The sequence below is a fragment of the Mobula birostris genome, chromosome 9 (genome assembly GCF_030028105.1).
Source record: "Mobula birostris isolate sMobBir1 chromosome 9, sMobBir1.hap1, whole genome shotgun sequence".
Classification (NCBI taxonomy): domain Eukaryota; kingdom Metazoa; phylum Chordata; class Chondrichthyes; order Myliobatiformes; family Myliobatidae; genus Mobula; species Mobula birostris.
Genome location: NC_092378.1, coordinates 144,191,632 through 144,209,790, shown reverse-complemented (window position 1 = coordinate 144,209,790; position 18,159 = coordinate 144,191,632). Strand labels below are relative to the sequence as shown.

Below are 18,159 nucleotides of genomic sequence, written 5' to 3'. Positions count from 1 at the left end.
TCTGCAGAATCACTTGTATTTATGACAAGCACTTAAAGGCAAGATTTGTTACTGTGCAATGCAGATTAGGAAGGTGTACAATTCTGAATGGGAAAGATGAGCATTCAAGAGATGATCATTTTAAACTTCGATACACTTGGAATCAGAGCACTGAATTTGGAAAAGGGGACTGTAGAAAAAAAAACTGAACAGAATGTGAAATGGAAAAACAACGAAGAAATTGGAAAACAATGACAGCAGATTACAAATGCCAGGTAGCTGAGTGGGAGTAAGGGGGAGAAAGTCAGTGTGCCTGCTTAAATGTAGACCTTTATGATCTCAGCATCTCTCAAAGCACATCATAGTTATTTATTAACACAAGAGATTCTGCAGCTGCTGGAAATCCAGATTAAAACACACAAAATGCCGGAGGAACTCAGCAGGTCAGGCAGCATCCATTGAGAGTGCAGAAGCCATTCACCTGTTCACTATCTGCATTGTATTCTGTGTTACATGTTTATTATGTTTAATATGGTAACTTCATGGGGGGGGGTAAAAGCAAAGGGAATAAGTTATGTATTTATGGCAGCTTGGAGCTGGGGACCAACGGATGTCCTGTCTTTTGTTGACCACTTAGTTATGCTTATTTACACTTAAATATACTTAAGTTTCATTACTTCAAGATTACGTGTTTGCTAATTGCTAATAAAGGATTTAATACATATCCTCGACTTTTGGAGCAACATTATTAGAGTGATTGGACGGCGCGTCATACAAATATAACAAATCCGTCAGGATCACCAGCAGCGGCAACTGATTTGTTAAAATTGGCTGCTACAGAGATTGTTTATTACTCTGCATGGATGTTACCTGACTTGCTGAGTACCTCCAACATTTTGAGTGTGTCATAGCCATTCATTGTAGAGTCCCTTTTAAGCTGGAGACCCCACATACTGCAGCAATAAATAACCAGGATTTATTGTGTCCATAACTTAAGCTAAATAATTGCATTCCCAGGATAATGAAAGTAATTCTGATACTGAAACTTTCCACCCTCCATGAAGTAAGCGCGACATTTATAATTTCCAAATGTGAATGTCTCCCTTACTCCAAGGATAGTTCAAATGTTGAAAATCTCAGTTACATTTAATATAACACAAGTTTTCACTTTACAAAGTAACCTTTAAAGAAGAGAATACAGTATATCCAAGTGATACTTGGTGCGATTAGATACATAGATACTCCTGCAAGCTGTTGCCTTGGCGATGGTGTCCGCCAGGCCCAGGCCGCGGAGCTGTCTGGGAATTGTAGTCCATTGGTTGTGCTTGTCACTTACTTACGACATAACATCAAAGAATGGGAACTACAACTCCCGAGAGCTTTGCGCTTCACGAGCCCGAAACTACGTTACATCAGTTCTTTTAAATTTAGACAAAGAGAATACGTACATCTGCGCTCTCGATTTGTCCGTTGACCATTAACAGGAATACAGAAGGTTTTGTGCCCAGCATAATTCGGAATCCCTTTATGGCACAGCCCAGCAGCTTCTCACTGCTGGCGCCCCGTCTCCAAGCAAACCACCACCTTTGCCACTGCGCATGCGCGCGATTTAAGTGCCAGCCTCATGCCCCATCTGCAGTTAAAGTTCAGTAACTTCAGAATACAGTGTAGCCTGCACCGTTTAAGCATCTATTGCCATAAGCATTCTGAAAAATTATAATTCACTGGAGCATAGGAACTAGAAGGAGGTGTAAATACTTGGCCCATTGAGTCTGCTCTGCTGATCTGATTGTAACCTTATATCCCCATCTAACCATCTGACCTGCATTGACAAGGATGGGATACAGTGAAGTGAGTGGGGAAATGGGACTGAGCCCAGATAGACTCAAGTGTCCTTTTCCCATGCCATAAGGGAAGATCAGATAAGAATCTATCTTCCTCAGCTTCAAAAACACTCAGTCTTTCTTCCATGACACTCAGTCTTTCTCCCCCCCAGCATCAAAAGGTACTGCCTCAAAAAGGCAGTATCCATCATTAAGGACACTGTTCACACAGGACATGCCCTCTTCTCATTGCTATCATCAGGGAGGAGGAACAGGAGCCTGAAGACAGACACTCACAGTTTTAGGAACTGCTTCTTCCTCTCTGCCATCAGATTTCTGAATGAACAATGAACATTTACGCCACCTCACAATTTTTTCTTTTTTTTTGCTCTCTTTTTGCACTACTTATTTAATTTAATATTAGCTATATATTTTGTATTGTAAATGATAGCTTTTTATTATTATATATTGCATTGTACTGCTCCACAAAACAGCAAATTTCATGACATTCGCCAGTGATATTAAACTGATTCTGATTCTGATTCATAGTCCTTCCAGAGTTACAATACCAAACTAATTTTTAAAAAGTAATTCCTACCTACATACACTTTGGCATGAATTCTCAGGAGCTTATTACACATAAAGGAATTAAAGAAGTTCTTCAAGAATAAACTCCTCTTGGGCTTCAAGGTGAGTACAGGTATGGATTTTTACCAACGTTTGTCATCAAAACATTGGTAATAATCGATACCTGTTCTCGGCTTGAAGCCCAAGAAGAGTTTATTCATCATATACACTGAGATAGCACTAGATCCTTTTTCAAGCTCTTCAAGATTCAAGATTATTATGATTCAAGATTAACAAACAATGTTTATTGTCATTCTTCGGTATATGACTATTAAGGAGAACGAAATGATTGTTACTCCAGATCCGATGCAGCATAATAAAACACACATAGTAAAATTAAACAAACACACACACACAATAATCATAAAAAACTTCACTCAGTGGAGAAGATCATAGGCTATCAGCTACTGACATTAAAAGACCTGTTCATTGCCAAAGCAAATAAAAGAGCTGAAAATATTTCTGCAGACTCCGCCCACCCCAGCAGTCACCTATTCACCAAATTGCCATCAGGGAGATGCCACAAGTCCACACTACCAGGACTGCACGTCATCTTTGAAGTTTCTCTCCCGCAGCAATAAAACTCACTTAGGTGTAATACCCTAACTGGGCAGGTCATTCAATAAGCCTGAACAGAGCTGATGGACTGAATGGGTTCAAATATTATATGTTTGAAGGGGGGAAGTCATGAGGTGAAGCAGAGGAATGGAACCAACTGGGCAGGTCATTCAATAAGCCTGTACAGAGCTGATGGACTGAATGGACTCATTGTGCCATATATATCTATCTTTCCACAAAGACATGCAAGGCATTGTGCAGTTTGATGGCTCATCCTCGAATCTCTTCCCAATGAAGAACGGCATGAAGCAGGGTTGCATACTGGCTCCTCCACTGCTCTGCGTCTTCTCCTCCCTGCTACTGTCCCATGCCTTCTGTTCACCAGAGGACAGCGTATACCTCCACACCAGAAGCACAGCAGGCTGTTCAACCTTGTACGTCTAAGAGCAAAGACCAAGGGGTAACTGGTACTGATAAAGAAGTTGCTGTTTGCAGACAATGCCACCCTGACATCACACTCAGAGGAAGCCCTCCAGAGTCTCATCAGCTTCTTCGCACTCGCCTGCAGAACTTTGGTTTGACTGTCAGCCTCAAGAAGACAAATCCCATGTGCCACAATGTCAACAACACACCAAACATCTGCATAGGCGACTACACCCTCAACATGGTAGGTGAGTTCAGCTACCTTGGCTCCACCATCTTAAGCAACGTCTCCCTCGGCATCGGATTCAATAAGCGGATTGGAAGAGCGGCAACAACGAAGCCTTGCCTGGCAACAAGGGTCTAGCTGAACTCCATGCTGACCACGAGCACCAAGATAAAGGTCTACCAGGCCTGTGTGCTCAGTACACTCCTGTATGGCTGTGGAACATGGGTGACCTACTCGCAGTAAGAGCGCAGCCTAAACACGTTCCACCTCCTCTGCCTCAGAAGAATCCTGGGCATCACACGGCAGAATCACATCCCAGACAAGGACGTTCTAGAACAGACAGGCATTACAAGCAAGTTCACCCTGCTCACTCAGTGTCACCTGTGATGGCTTGGTCACATCAGCCACATGGAGGAAAGCTGAATCCCCAAAGACGTACTGCACGGAGAGCTTCCCACCTGCACTACTGGAAGACCAGCCCTGTGTTATAGAGGAAAAGAAGATGGCAGCACGATGCAGCGCGCAGTGGCCACTCCGGTGAATGATATCTGTTATCTGTCAAGTAGGGTGTCGTGCACAATCCAGATTTGATGGAGACGGACGTGAGAGCATGGAGGAACATCTGGAGAAATTTCTGAAATGCCTTCTTCGCTGCCGCTGCTACTGTGTGATCCAGAATCTCCGGAGGAGAAGGCCCCAAGTCCTCGGCTTTGCTTGTTGCTCGGCAGCCGGGGTGGGATCGAAGCACTCGGCAGAGATGGTGCTCGGTGCTTGGTGTCGGAGGGCTGGTCGGAGGCTTGAAGTTTTCAGACGGACTCAGAATCGGCTGTGGTTGGGTGCTTCCAATGCATCGGCAGTTGTTAGCGCCTGGAGGTTTATGGCAGGGAGAGTTTCCCCCTTTTGCCGCCTGCTATCGGGACTGTCGGGAATTGATCGGAACTTTGAGACTTTTTTTTATCATGCCCATGGTCTGCTCTTTATCAAATTATGGTATTGCTTTGCACTGCTGTAACTATATGTTATAATTATGTGGTCTTGTCAGTGTTAGTCTTTGGTTTGTCCTTTTTTTTGTGATATCACTCTGGAGGAACATTGTATCATTTCTTAATGCATGCATTTCTAAATGACAATAAACGAGGACTGAGTGTCCTCATAATCTAATCTAATCTGTAAGCACGACATGAAGCAGGGAGCATTGACAAACCTAGGAAGTCACGGCAGCTGGAGACAGACCATCAACACAGGTGTAAAGCAGAGCGAGCAGAAGAGAGAAAAGCAGCAGGAAGCAAAGAGAAAACACAGATGTTAAGGGAAGCATCGACATCAGCACCACCACAGTCTGGTACAACATTCACTTGCAGAAACTGCGGCAAGACCTGCCACTCTAAAATTGGACTGTATAACCACAGCAGGTATTGTAGCTCAACAATGGACTGACCCATTGCACACATTGTATTTCCATTGTTCTTCGGGGCAGGTGGATGCCAACATCATTATATATATAAAAAAATAAGTAGTGCAAAAAAGAGAATAAAAAAGTAGTGAGGTAGTGTTCACAGGTTCAATGTCCATTCGGAAATCTGATGGCAGAGGGGAAGAAGCTAGTCCTGAATCAATGAATGTGTGTCTTCAGGCTCCTGTACCTCCTCCCTGATGGTAGCAGTGAGAAGAGGGCATGTCCTGGGTGATGGGGGCCCTTAATGATGGATGCTGACTTTTGGGAGACATTGCTCCTTGAAGATGTTCTGGATGCTGTGGAGGCCAGTGCCCATGATGGAAATGACTGAGTTTTCAACTTTTTGCAGCTTCTTTTGATCCTGTGCTGTGCCCTCCCCATGCCCCATACCAGACGGTGATGCAGCCAGTTAGAATGAGTTCCATCCATCTCTCTCTCTCTCTCTCTCCCACCCCCCCGCTCCCCATCTCTCTCTCCTGCTGCTGTTAGTTACGATGTGGGTTTCCAGCACATTCTGTTTTGTTCAAGTTGGGAATCCACATTAGGAAAAATTAGAAAATAGTACATTGGATTTTGACACTCTACAAACTGAAAAAAGAACCAACTTTGTTGGAAGTTTATCGATTCATCAAAATCACGCAAAGCTCCTGAGAGATCAATAGTGAATTATGTTCCTTCAACACTGCAGAAAACTAGTTTGATTCATCAAAAACAGACAACAAGCTTTTAAACAGATTGTTCTTTGTGTTCTGGCATTGCAATTAGTTTACTTAATTTGAAAATTATTGATTGAAAATCTGATACTCACCTCCAACCAAAATATACCAGGATTCAATGCCTCTATTAATAATGTGTTTTATTACAACCTTGACAACACCTCAAACATAATTAACTGCCTGCGAGGCATTTGGAATATCCTGAAGTATGAGAATATGAAAGTCCAATTTTTGTTTCTGCATTTCTTACAGTCTTACAGTCTTGTTCTTTTTCTCTTTCCAGCTGACTTTTGGATTTTTGTCTGATTATCTCCAGTCAGTGAAACTCCAGTGGTCTAGCTCACTATGGTTGTTGGTCTTCCTGAACTAGCAGATCTGCTGGACTGTTAGATGATAATCTTAACGTACATAATAGTCAACTTTGCACTCAAAACCATTAAGATCAAAGAATTGCTTGTGGACTTCAGGAATGGGAAATCAGCAGAACACACGCTAGGGCTCATTGAGGGGTCAGCAGTGGAAAGGGTGAGCAGATTCAAGTCTTTGAGCATGAACATTTCAGAGGATCTATTCTGAACCTATCCATGTTGATGCAATCATGAAGAAGGCATGCAAGCAGGTATACTTCACTGGGAATCGGGCAGGCAATCTCTGAAGCATATTGATAATGGCTGGGGTCACCTGTCTTGTAAAGACACTGCTCCAGAAGAAAGCGATGGCAAACCACTCCTGTAGAAAGACTTGCCGAGAACAGTCATGGTCAGCATCATCGCCCACGTCCTACGACGCGGCACATATCGAATGAAGGAAACATTATAATATTTTACATAAATAAGCCACACAATAACTGCAAGTCATAGAACGCTACAGCACAGAAACAGGGCCGTCAGTCCAACTAGTCCACGCCAAAGTATTATTCTGCCCAGTCCCATCGATCTGCACTTGGACTACAACCTTCCATACCCCTTCCACTTATGTACTTATCCAAACATCTTTTAAATGTTGAAATGGAACCCACGTCCACCACTCCCACTGGCAGCTTGTACCACACACTTACCACCCCAAGTGAACAAGTTCCCCTTAAGCAATTCACCTTTCACGCTTCACCCATGATCTAATCTCACCCAACCTCAGAAGAAAAACTTACTTGCATTTACCCTAGCTATACCCCTCATAATTTTGTACACACTACCAAATCTCCCCTTGTTCTCCTATGCTCCAGCGAATAAAGCCCTGACCCGTATCCAATCTTTCCCTCTAACCGTAACTCAGACAGTTGACAAGTCAGAAATGCAGTTAAGCTATGCACTGAGCTCCTTGTTGGAAAAAGGTGCCTGCAGCCCTGCAGCAGCGAATCCATCCCACAGCCTCTTAAATGCTTCGGAGGCTGTATCATTTTTGAAAGTTCCCATTGAACTTGCATGAACTGTGATCTCCTCAAATTTCAAAGTAAATATATTATCAAGGTACATACATGTCACCATATACTACACTGGGATTCGTGGGCATGCTCAATAAATCCACAATAGTTGTAGAATACACCCTCAGGTGCCACTTGGACATGTCTTCAGTGATGAACCTGGGGTCATAGGGTGTTTCGGGTCTTTAATCTTCAGACACCCGCGCCTGGGGGTGATTTGCCCCCGACTTGTGTCCAAGTGGCACACTAATCCACGGATCCCCCCTCCAGGTCCACAGCCACTGCAAGGCCGGGGCTGATCAGCCCCCGACTTGTGTCCAAGTGGCACACTAATCCACGGATCCCCCCTCCAGGTCCACAGCCACCGCAAGGCCTTTTCAGCAGCCTCCAGAATGTTCTTGGTGGCTCTTCTGTGCTGCAGTCCTTTAACTCCCAGCAGTTTTAGAGTCCACTGTAATGAATGGCCAGCAAAGCCCCGGAACCCAACTTCGACTGGCTGACAGCGAGCTCTCCAGCCATTGCTCCAGCACTCTGCAACAAGATCTGTGTATCTAGCCCTCTTGTGCTTGTTGGCCTGTTCAATCCGGTCTTCCCAGGGGACAGTAAGTTCCAGCAGGACCACTTGCTTTGTAGACTCCAATAGTGACACCACGTCCAGGCGGAGCAGAGTGGCTGCAATGTTCTCCTGGAAACCTGAGCTGCCTCCCTAGGTCGACTTGGAGCTGCCCATCTCGTGCAGTGGCAAGGAGCCCTCCTGAGGAGCTAGGCCAATGTTAAGCCTTCTCCCCCGCTCTAATAACTGTTTGGGAGAATAATAACGATAATAGAATCAATGAAAGACCGCACCAACTTGGGCATTCAACCAGTGTGCAAAAGACACAAACTGCGCAAATATCAAAAGAAAGAAATAAAATAAAAATAATAATAAATAAATAAATAAGCAATAAATATCAAGAACATGAGATGAAGAGTCCTTCAAAGTGAATCCATTTGTTGTGGGAACAGTTCAGTGAAGTGATCTTATCCCAGTTCAGTGAAGTGAACTTAGGGCAAGTGAAGTTATCCCCGCAGGTTCAAGAGCCTAATGGCTGAGGGGTGATAACTGTTGCTGTACGTGGTAGTGTGAGTCCTGAGGCTCCTGTACCTTCTTCCTGATGGCAGCAACAAGAAGGGTGCGTGTCCTGGGTCATGTGGGACCTTGATGATGGATGCTGCTTTCCTGCCACGGCGTTTCATGTAGATAACCTCAATGGTTGGAAGGGCTTTATCCATGACGGACTGAGCTGTATCCACTAATTTTTGTCACCAGGACTGCCTTAAGAGCATGTTTAATTGTCAGAACTAATCAAGGATAGGCTTATAACAACAGCTGTGGTTGGATACTCTATCATAGCTCATATTCAGAAGCACTGCGCTTTTTTTCTGGAAAAATAAAGAATATTATTGGTACCACTTCACATAACCACCATTCTTTTGTCTGATCGTATTATTAAAGTCAACTTCACTTTGCACCTATATCAATTCACCTTCGAACCCGGATGAGTATGCTGCAGTTGTTAGATCTGTGGCATTCAATTCCTGCACCAGAAAACCAGGTATGATTTGCGAAGGGCTATTGCAAGGGTGAAGAGACAATTTCGAATGACGTTGGAGGCGACATTGGATGCACGGCCATTCTGGCAGGGTCTGCAAGACATTACTTCCCAATAGCATGAACGGCAACCATGCTTCACTACCATATGAACTGAATGCCTTCTTTGGCCGCTTTGAAAGGGAGAACACAACTACAGCTGTGAAGATCTCCGCTGTACCTGATGACCTTGTGATCTCTGTCTCAGAGGCCAATGCTAGGCTGTCTTTAAAGAGAGTGAACACTTGCAAGGTGGAAGGTCCCAATGGAATACCTGGTAAGGCTCTGAGAACTAGTGCCAACCAACTAGTGGGAGTATTCAAGGTCATTTTCAACCTCTCACTGCTATGGGCAGAAGTTCCACTTGCTTCAAAAAGACAACAATAATACCAGGGACTAAGAAGAATGATGTGAGCTGTCTTAATGACTATCGCCCGGTAGCACTCACATTGACAATGATGAAATGCTTTGAGATGTTGATCATGACTAGACTGAACTCCTGCCTCAGCAAGGACCTGGACCCACTGCAATTTGCCTATTGCCACAATAGGTCATTCCATCATTCCAAATAAACTGATTCCTAAGCTCCAGAACCTGGGCCTTAGCACTCAGATCTGCAGCTGGATCTTCAACTTCCTCACAGACAGGACCCAGGCTGTAAAAATACGGGACAAGCTCTCCTCTACAATCACTCTGACCCCCGGTGCCCCACAAGGCTGTGTACTCAGCCCTCTGCTGTACTCACTGTACACCCATGATTGTGTAGCCAAGTTCCCATCGAACTCCAATATAAAGTTTGCTGATGACACCACAATTGTAGGCCGTATCTCGGGTAACGATGAGTTTGAGTACAGAGAGGAAATTAAGAACCTGGTGGCATGGTGCGAAGACAATAACCTATCCCTCAATGTCAGCAAGACGAAGGAATTGTTTGTTGACTTCAGAAGGAGTAGTGGACCATTTACATCGGTGGTGCACAAGTGGAACAGGTCAAAAGCTTTAAGTTCCTTGGGGTCCATATCACAAATGACCTGACTTCGTCCAGCCAAGCAGAGTCCACTGCCAAGAAGGCACACCAGCGCCTTTACTTCCTGAGGAAGCTAAGGAAATTTGGCCTGTCTCCTAAAACCCTCACTAATCTTTATAGATGCACCGTAGAAAGCATTCTTCTGGGGTGCATCACAACCTGGTATGGAAGATGTCCTGTCCAAGACCGGAAGAAGCTGCAGAAGATCGTGAACACAGCCCAGCACATCACACAAACCAATCTTCCATCCATGGACTCACTTCACACCGCACGCTGTCGGAGCAGTGCTGCCAGGATAATCAAGGACATGGCCCACCCAGCCAACACACTTTTCGTCCCTCTTCCCTCTGGGAGAAAGTTCATGAGCTTGAAGACTCGTACAGCCAGATTTGGGAACAGCTTCTTTCCAACTGTGATAAGACTGCTGAACGGATCCTGACCCGGATCTGGGCCGTACCCTCCAAATATTCGGACCTGCCTCTTGGTTTTTTTGCACTACCTTACTTTCTCTTTTCTATTTTCTATTTATGATTTATAATTTAAATTTTTAATATTTACTATCAATTTGTACTCCAGGGAGCATGAAGAGCAGAATCAAATATCGCTGCGATGATTGTACGCTCTAATATCAATTGTTTGGTGACAATAAAGTATAAAGTAAAGTAAAAGTAAGTAAAGTAGGTCAATGGCAGACGCAGTCTCAATGGCTCTCCATACGGCTTTAGGTCACCCGTCAATACTAACACCTAGGTTAGGATGCTGTTCATCGACTATAGCTCGGCGTTTAATACCATCATTCTCACAATCCTGATTGAGATGTTGCAGAACCTGGGCCTCTGTACCTCCCCTTGCAACTGGATCCTCGACTTCCTAAACGGAAGACCATAGTCTGTGCAGATTGGTGATGATAGTCATAGTCATAGTCATACTTTATTGATCCCAGGGGAAATTGGTTTTTGTTACAGTTGCACCATAAATAATAAATAGTAATAGAAATAGTAATAGTAATATTACTATTAGTAAACAGTAAATAGTAATAGCCATAAAAATAATAAATAGTAATAGAATAGTAATAGAAAATAGTAATAAATAGTTAAATAGTAATATGTAAATTATGCCAGTAAATTATGAAATAAATCCAGGACCAGCCTATCGGCTCAGGGTGTCTGACCCTCCAAGGGAGGAGTTGTAAAGTTTGATGGCCACAGGCAGGAATGACTTCCTATGACGCCCTGTGCTGCATCTCGGAGGAATGAGTCTCTGGCTGAATGTACTCCCATGCCTACCTAGTACATTATGTAGTGGATGGGAGACATTGACCAAGATGGCATGCAAATTTGACAGCATCCTCTTTTCAGACACCACCGTGAGAGAGTCCAGTTCCATCCCCACAACATTTCCTCCTCGCTGACAATCAACATAGGTGCACCACCACAGGGGTGTGTGCTTAGCCCACTGCTCTACTCTCTGTATACACATGACTGTGTGGCTAAGCATAGCTCAAATACCATTTATAAATTTGCTGACAATACAACCATTGTTGGTAGAATCTCAGGTGGTGACGAGAGGGCGTACAGGAGTGAGATATGCCAACTAGTGGAGTGGTGCTGCAGCAACAACCTGGCACTCAAGATGAAAGAGCTGATTGTGGACTTCAAGAAGGGTAAGATGAAGGAACACATACCAATCCTCATAGAGGGATCAGAAGTGGAAAGAGTGAACAGTTTCAAGTTCCTGGGTGTCAAGGTCTCTGAGGATCTAACCTGGTCCCAACATATCGATGTAGTTATAAAGACGGCAAGACAGCAGCTATACTTCATTAGGAGTTTGAAGCAATTTGGCATGTCAACAAATACACTCAAAAACTTCTATAGTTGTACTGTGGAGAGCATTCTGACAGGCTGCATCACTGTCTGGTATGGAGAGGCTACTGCACAGGACAGAAAGAAGCTGCAGAATGTTGTAAATCTAGTCTGCTCCATCTTGGGCACTAGCCTACAAAGTACCCAGGACATCTTCAGAGATCGGTGTCTAAGAAAGGCAGCGTCCATTATTAAGGACCCCAAGTGCCCAGGGCATGGCCTTTTCTCACTGTTACCATCAGGTGGGACGTACAGATGCCTGAAGTCACACACTCAGTGATTCAGGAACAGCTTCATCCCCTCTGCCATCCGATTCCTAAATGGACATTGAACCCTTGGACACCAGCTCACTTTTGTTTAATATACAGTATTTCTGTTTTTTGCATGTTTTTAAATCTATTCAATATACGTATACTGTAATTGATTTACTTATTTATTTATTAATATTTTTCTTTCTTCTTTTTATTTTAGGCGGGAGGAGAAAATGGCAGCGCGTGCAGCTATCCGGTGAAATGATATCGTATCTGTTAAATAGGGGCCGTGGACAATTCTGATTTGATGGAGACAGACGTGAGAAGCAGAGGAACATCTGGAGAAATTTCTGAAATGCCTGGTTCGCTGCTGTTGTTACCGTGCGATCGAGAATCTCCGAAGGGTAGGTCCCCAAATCCCCGGCTTTGCCTGCTGCTGGCGACTGAGGCTGAGGTCGAATTGTTCGGATAGAGATGGCGCTTGGTACTTGATGTCTGAGAGCTGATCAGAGCTCGAAGTTTTCAGACGACTCAGAGTCGGACTGTGGTCGGGCATGGCAGGGAGAGTTTTTCTTCCTTCTCCCATCTGCGTGAGATGTAGGACTTTTGAGAAACTTTGAACTTTTTTTTACTGTGCCATGGACTGTTCTTCATCAAGTTATGGTGTTGTTGCACTGTTGTAACTACACGTTATAATTATGTGGCTTGTTAGTTTTTCAGTCTTGGTCTGTCCTGTGTTTCTGTGATATCACACCGGAGGAATATTGTATCATTTCTTAATGCATGCATTACTAAGTGACAATAAAAGAGGACTGCGTGTCCTCATAATCTAATCTAATCTAATGTATTGCATTGAACTGCTGCTGCTAAATTAACAAATTTCACGTCACATGCCGGTGATAATAAACCTGATTCTGATTCAAATAATAACTCCTTTTTAAGGTTCACTTGTTAAGGTTAGCTATATCAAGGTACTTGATTTCCACTTTAGCAGAGTGACATTACAAAAATGTAACTATAACACTTTGGAATGGATTGTCTGCATAATTTTCAACCACATTTTCATCTGCTCTTAAAAGGTTGCGAGCAGTAACAGAAAGATGAGAATCAGAATCAGAATTAAGTTTAATACCACTGGAATATGTCATGAAATTTGTTACTTTGTGGCAGCAGTACAGTGCAATAAATAATAATTTTTAAAACCACAAATAATAAGAATTTATATATTTTTCTCTCGCCTTATAGTGGTGTGTATGTGTGTTGTCACCTCAATCTCAGGTCCTCTGCCAGAGGCTTGGGAGCTTGAGGGTTTGGTGCTGTATCCTTGCAGTTCATAATAGTGCACTCTCCTGGGCCAAGATCTTAGCTGTTTTTCCTGGGATTTGTTGGAGCCACTCTCCCAGTCCAGGTGTCACAGCTCCAAGTGTTCCAGGACCGTCCACATCCTTTCTATCTGCTCCTTCAAGCTCTTTCTCCAGCTTGTCATATTTTCTTTTTCTTCCTGATGTTACTGTCATTCGAGATTGCCACATCTATTACCATTGCTTTCTTCTGTTCCTTGTCCAATATTACTGTGCCTGGTTGGCTGGCCGGTACCTGTTTATCAGTCTGTATTTGGAAGCCCCGCAGGACTTCAACTCTGTCATTCTCTGCTAACTTCTAGGGTGTTTCCCATTTGGACTTGGGAATGTCCAATCCATATTCAGTGCAGATGTTCCTGTGCACAATTCCTGCAACTTGGTTGCGCTATTTAGTGTCTGCTGTCCCTGCCGCTTGTCTTCATTTGATCTCTTTTTGCACAACTTATTGTGGAGGGGAAGAAGCTGTCCGTAAAGTGTTGAGTGTGAGTCTTCTGACTCCTACATCTCTTCCTTGATGGTAACAATGAGAAGAGGGCATATCCTGGTTGATGAGGGTCCTCAATGATGGATGCAGGCTTGTAGAAGAATCACCTCTTGAAGATGTCCTTGATGCTGGGGAGGCAATGATAAAGCTGGATAGGTCTACAGGCCTCTGCAGCTTTTCCTGATCATGGGGGCTCAGCTTCCATTGAATATGTATTCAATTTTTCAACAAGTACTACAACTAACCATTTCTCCAGCAATGGAAAAGAGAGTAGAAGCAGCTGAATTATGATTCTACAGGAGAATGTTAAAAATATCATGGACCACCCACACATCAAATGAAGAAGTTCTCAGAAGAGCCCAAGCAGTTCGATCACTCATACCAACAATAAGAGAAAGACAACTCAGGTTCCTAGGACACATCATGCAGAAAGATGAACTAGAAAAACTCATACTCTCTGGAAAGATTGAGGGGAGTAAACCTAGAGGAAGATCTCGGCTTATGTACATCAGAAGCATAGCCAGGTGGCTACACATCGAGGAAATGGAAGTCATCCAAAAAATGAAGGATAGATCTATATGGAAAACCATGGTCACCAAAGTCCGCATCGGATATGGTACGTAGACAGACAGACAGACTACAACTGAAATATTGAAACAATTTTTTTTTCTTTTTTTCTGATCTTAATTTGCCCTTTAGTTCTAGAGGAACAGTGCACTGCAGATCACAGAAACCCACTCCAGTATGTCAGCTCTCCCCATCTCCCTTCTGATTCTGTGCAACCACTGTATGTCTTCACAAAGTCATAGAGCACAAAGTCAGTAAATTTATTATCAAGGTAGGTATCTTTCACCATATACCACCTTGAGGTTTATTTTCCTGCAGGCATTTGGAGGAAAATAAAGAAATACAATAGTAGTTATAAAAACTATACATAAACAAAGATTGACAAATAACCAATATGCAAATTCGTGCAAATAATTAAAAAATAAAAATAAGTAGTACTGAGAACGTGAGTTGTCGTGTCCCTGAAAATGAGTCCATAGGTTGTAGAATCAGTTCAGAGTTGAGGCGAGTGAAGTTATCCATGCTGGTTCAGGAGTGCAATGATTGTAAGGTAATAATTGTTCCTGAACCTGGTGCTGTGGGACCAGGTTCTTTTGTACCTGCTGCCTGCTGATACTAGTGAGAAGAGAGCATGGCTTGGATGTTGGGTGACCTTGATGATGGATGCTGCTTTTTTGTGGCAGTGCTCCACGTAAACGTGCTCGATGATGTGGAGAGCCTTTCCTGTGATGCACTGGGCTGTATCAACCACTTTCAGTAAACTTTACCATTCCTGGCCATTGGTGGTTCCATACCAGGCCAGAATGCAGCCAGTTAAGATATTTACCTTTGTGCATCTATAAAAGTTTGTTAAAGTTTTTGGTGAGATGCCGAATCTACAGAAACACTAAGAAAGTAGAGACGCCTTTGTATCTTCTTTATGATGGCACTTACTTGCAGGTCCCAGGACAGACCTCCTTAGTGCTGGGTGTGTGGAATGCACCACCAGAGGTGGTGGTAATTAGGGACATTTAAGAGACTTCTAGATAGCCACTTGGATGATAGAAAAATGGTGTGGGCTATGTGGGAGGGAAGGGTTAGATTGATCTTAGAGTAGGTTAAAAGGTCAACACGACATAGTGTGCCAAAGGACCTATACTGTGCTGTATAGTGTTCTGTGTTCTATACTTCTTAAATGTTGTGGGAGTCCCCATATCCACCATCTCCTCAGTTCTTCTGGGTTAAAAATTTCCACTCTTGGGTCCTTCTGAACTCATTACCTTAAAACACAGGAGATTCTGCAGATGCTGGAAATCCTGAGCAATGCACACAAAATGCTGGAGGAAATCAGCAGGTCAGGCAGCATCTATGGAAAGGATTAAACAATCCGCTTTTTTGGGCCAAGACCCTTCACCTTTAAACCGTTAGTTTTAGATACATCTGTTACAAAGAGAAGTTTCTTGCTACTTACCTTATCTTTGCCCCTCATAATTTTGTATATCTCCTTCAATTTGTTAATCCAGTCTTTCCCACAAGGAAGTTGTGCATCACTGATTGATAGAATGTTAGTGTTGCAGATAAAGCCAGCAATTGATGCACTTCTTTAAGTGTCCTCAAGGAGGTGCTGTTGAGGAGTTATTTTTGAATGGTGACATTTCACTCGATACCAAGGTGCTGTTTCTCAAGGAGCAATATATTTACAATTCAGGACAGCGTGTGCCTTGGAGAGGGTCCTGCATGTGGGGGTGTTCCCCTGCATTTGCGGTTCTTGTTTCTCTAATCGGCAGAAGCTGTAGATATCATGAGGTGCTGGGAAAGAAGCACACTGCAGCACACTTTGTAAACAATTAGGTTAACTTGCCACTTGCACATCACAAGCATTGATACAGAGAAATGCGTCAACGACCAACACAGTCCGAGGATGTGCTGGAGGCAGCCCGCAAATGTCGCAATGCTTCTGGTGCCAACATAGCATTCCCACAACTTACCAAGCTAAAGCAGTACGTCTTATGGAATGTAAAAGGAAACCAGAGCACTCAGAGGAAACCCATGCGATCACGAGGAGATCATATAAACTCCTTACAGACAGCGCCGGGAACTGAACCTGGTAATTAAAGCGTTGATAGTGGACAGTGACAGTGGATGGGGTTCAGTCAGCAAAATGCAAATTTTTTATTTTATTTTATTATTCATTTATTTAGCAATACAGCGTGGCCCTTCTGGCCCTTTGAGCCATGCCATCCTGGCAACCCCACAATCCCAATTAACTCTAATCTAATCATGGGCCAATTTATAATGTCAAAGTATCCTACCTGCTATGCTTTTGGACTGCGGGAGGAAATTGGAACATCTGAGAAATACCCACACCTTCCATGGGGAGGAATGACAGAGACCCTCTTTACAGGATGCTGCTGGAATTGAACTCTAAACTCCAGAATGCCCAAACTACAATAACATTACACTAACCACAACACTACCATGGTGCCCATGGTATTAAACCCTCAAACACTGTTCCCTCTTTCTTTTCTTTTTCTTTATTAATCTTTTTATTGATTAAAAAACATAGATACAATTAAATACGATCAAGAGGAGAATTAGTTCAAACATATATATCAGTAATCAAGATTAAAATAGACACTGTCAAAATCATAGATACAAAAAAAGAAGAGAATATAACAATTCTCCTCTTACCAGTTAAAAGGAAAAAGGAAAAAAAAACATTGGGTTTTAAATAGAGAGAAAAAAACCCACTATACTATATAAAAAAAGAACAAACAAAACAAAAAAAAGGGACTGGTCAGTCCATTTTGAGGATACAACCAAAAAAAGAGGAGAGAAAAACTTTCTGATCAAATCTAAACTGTTTCCTCTAAGCTACACAGATGCACAGCTGTGCAGTAACTGAAATGCTCCCCAGCACATAGCCTTTATTGCAACGCAGCTGGAATTGGACCCTGCAGGAAAAAGTCTATGAAATGTGGAAGATCTTCTTTGTTGGACTGTATTTCATTATACCCTTCAATTAATAAGTAAAATCAAAAGTACGTGGTTTTTCTATTTTCACAGTATGCATGTTTCAAAAAAAAAACATTTAAAGTGCCATGCAGCTTTCAGGCCACGTAGAAGTTTCCTGCTCAGAGCTATGGTTGGTGCACGTAAATGAATTAGAGAGAATTTTGCCCTTATATTTAAGATCAGTATATAAACTCAGTCTCAATACCTATGTGAAACCACTAGATGACAGCAAGGCTCTCTTCTTATGTTAACAGTGCAATGGAACTGTGGGCCCTATTTATATGGAACTCCCGAAACCCATGTTCTTGATATAAACCATGCTTGTTATTTTGCTGATTAGTTAGCCAATCAGGAACATGGCTTCCTGTCCTGATAAGTAACTGGATGACCAGCCCAGTTATTAAAGTGGTGTGGAATTCATGATGTTGACATTCTCATGCAGCCAATTAATGATCGTCATGCCATTCCAGTCCACTACAGTCCTGATGTAGTAAGCTAACAGACTAAAATAGACTTTAGATGCTGGAAGTTAGAAATAAATACAGAAAACTCTCAAAACACTTAGCAGGATAGACAGCTGCTATGGGAAGGGAAGCAGTAAACATTCCAAGTCAGCATCATTAAACACTGTTCCCTAGAAGCTGTGCTGTAAAATAAATTAGAGAGAACGTTGCCCTTAAATCTAACATTGGTAAATAAACTCATAGTCTCAATAGAACATAGGAGTACAGCTCAGGAACAGGCCTTTTGGCTCA

The 18,159-nt window shown here is 42.9% G+C and overlaps 1 protein-coding gene and 1 long non-coding RNA gene across 2 annotated transcripts in view; one reads left to right on the top strand and one right to left on the bottom strand.

Annotated features, from left to right (window-relative positions):
- b9d1 (B9 protein domain 1) overlaps positions 1 to 1,563 on the bottom strand; it is a 38,299-nt gene extending 36,736 nt beyond the window's left edge. The window contains exon 1 of the mRNA XM_072269042.1: positions 1,428 to 1,563. Within this exon, the coding sequence (XP_072125143.1) occupies positions 1,428 to 1,490 (63 nt within the window). The 5' untranslated portion in view covers positions 1,491 to 1,563. The remainder of the gene's footprint in view (positions 1 to 1,427) is intronic.
- The window catches only part of LOC140203155 (uncharacterized), a 37,677-nt gene extending 25,237 nt beyond the window's left edge, over positions 1 to 12,440 (top strand). The window contains exon 3 of the long non-coding RNA XR_011887306.1: positions 12,219 to 12,440. This is a non-coding gene — a long non-coding RNA (uncharacterized lncRNA). The remainder of the gene's footprint in view (positions 1 to 12,218) is intronic.
- Positions 12,441 to 18,159: the final 5,719 nt, after the last annotated feature.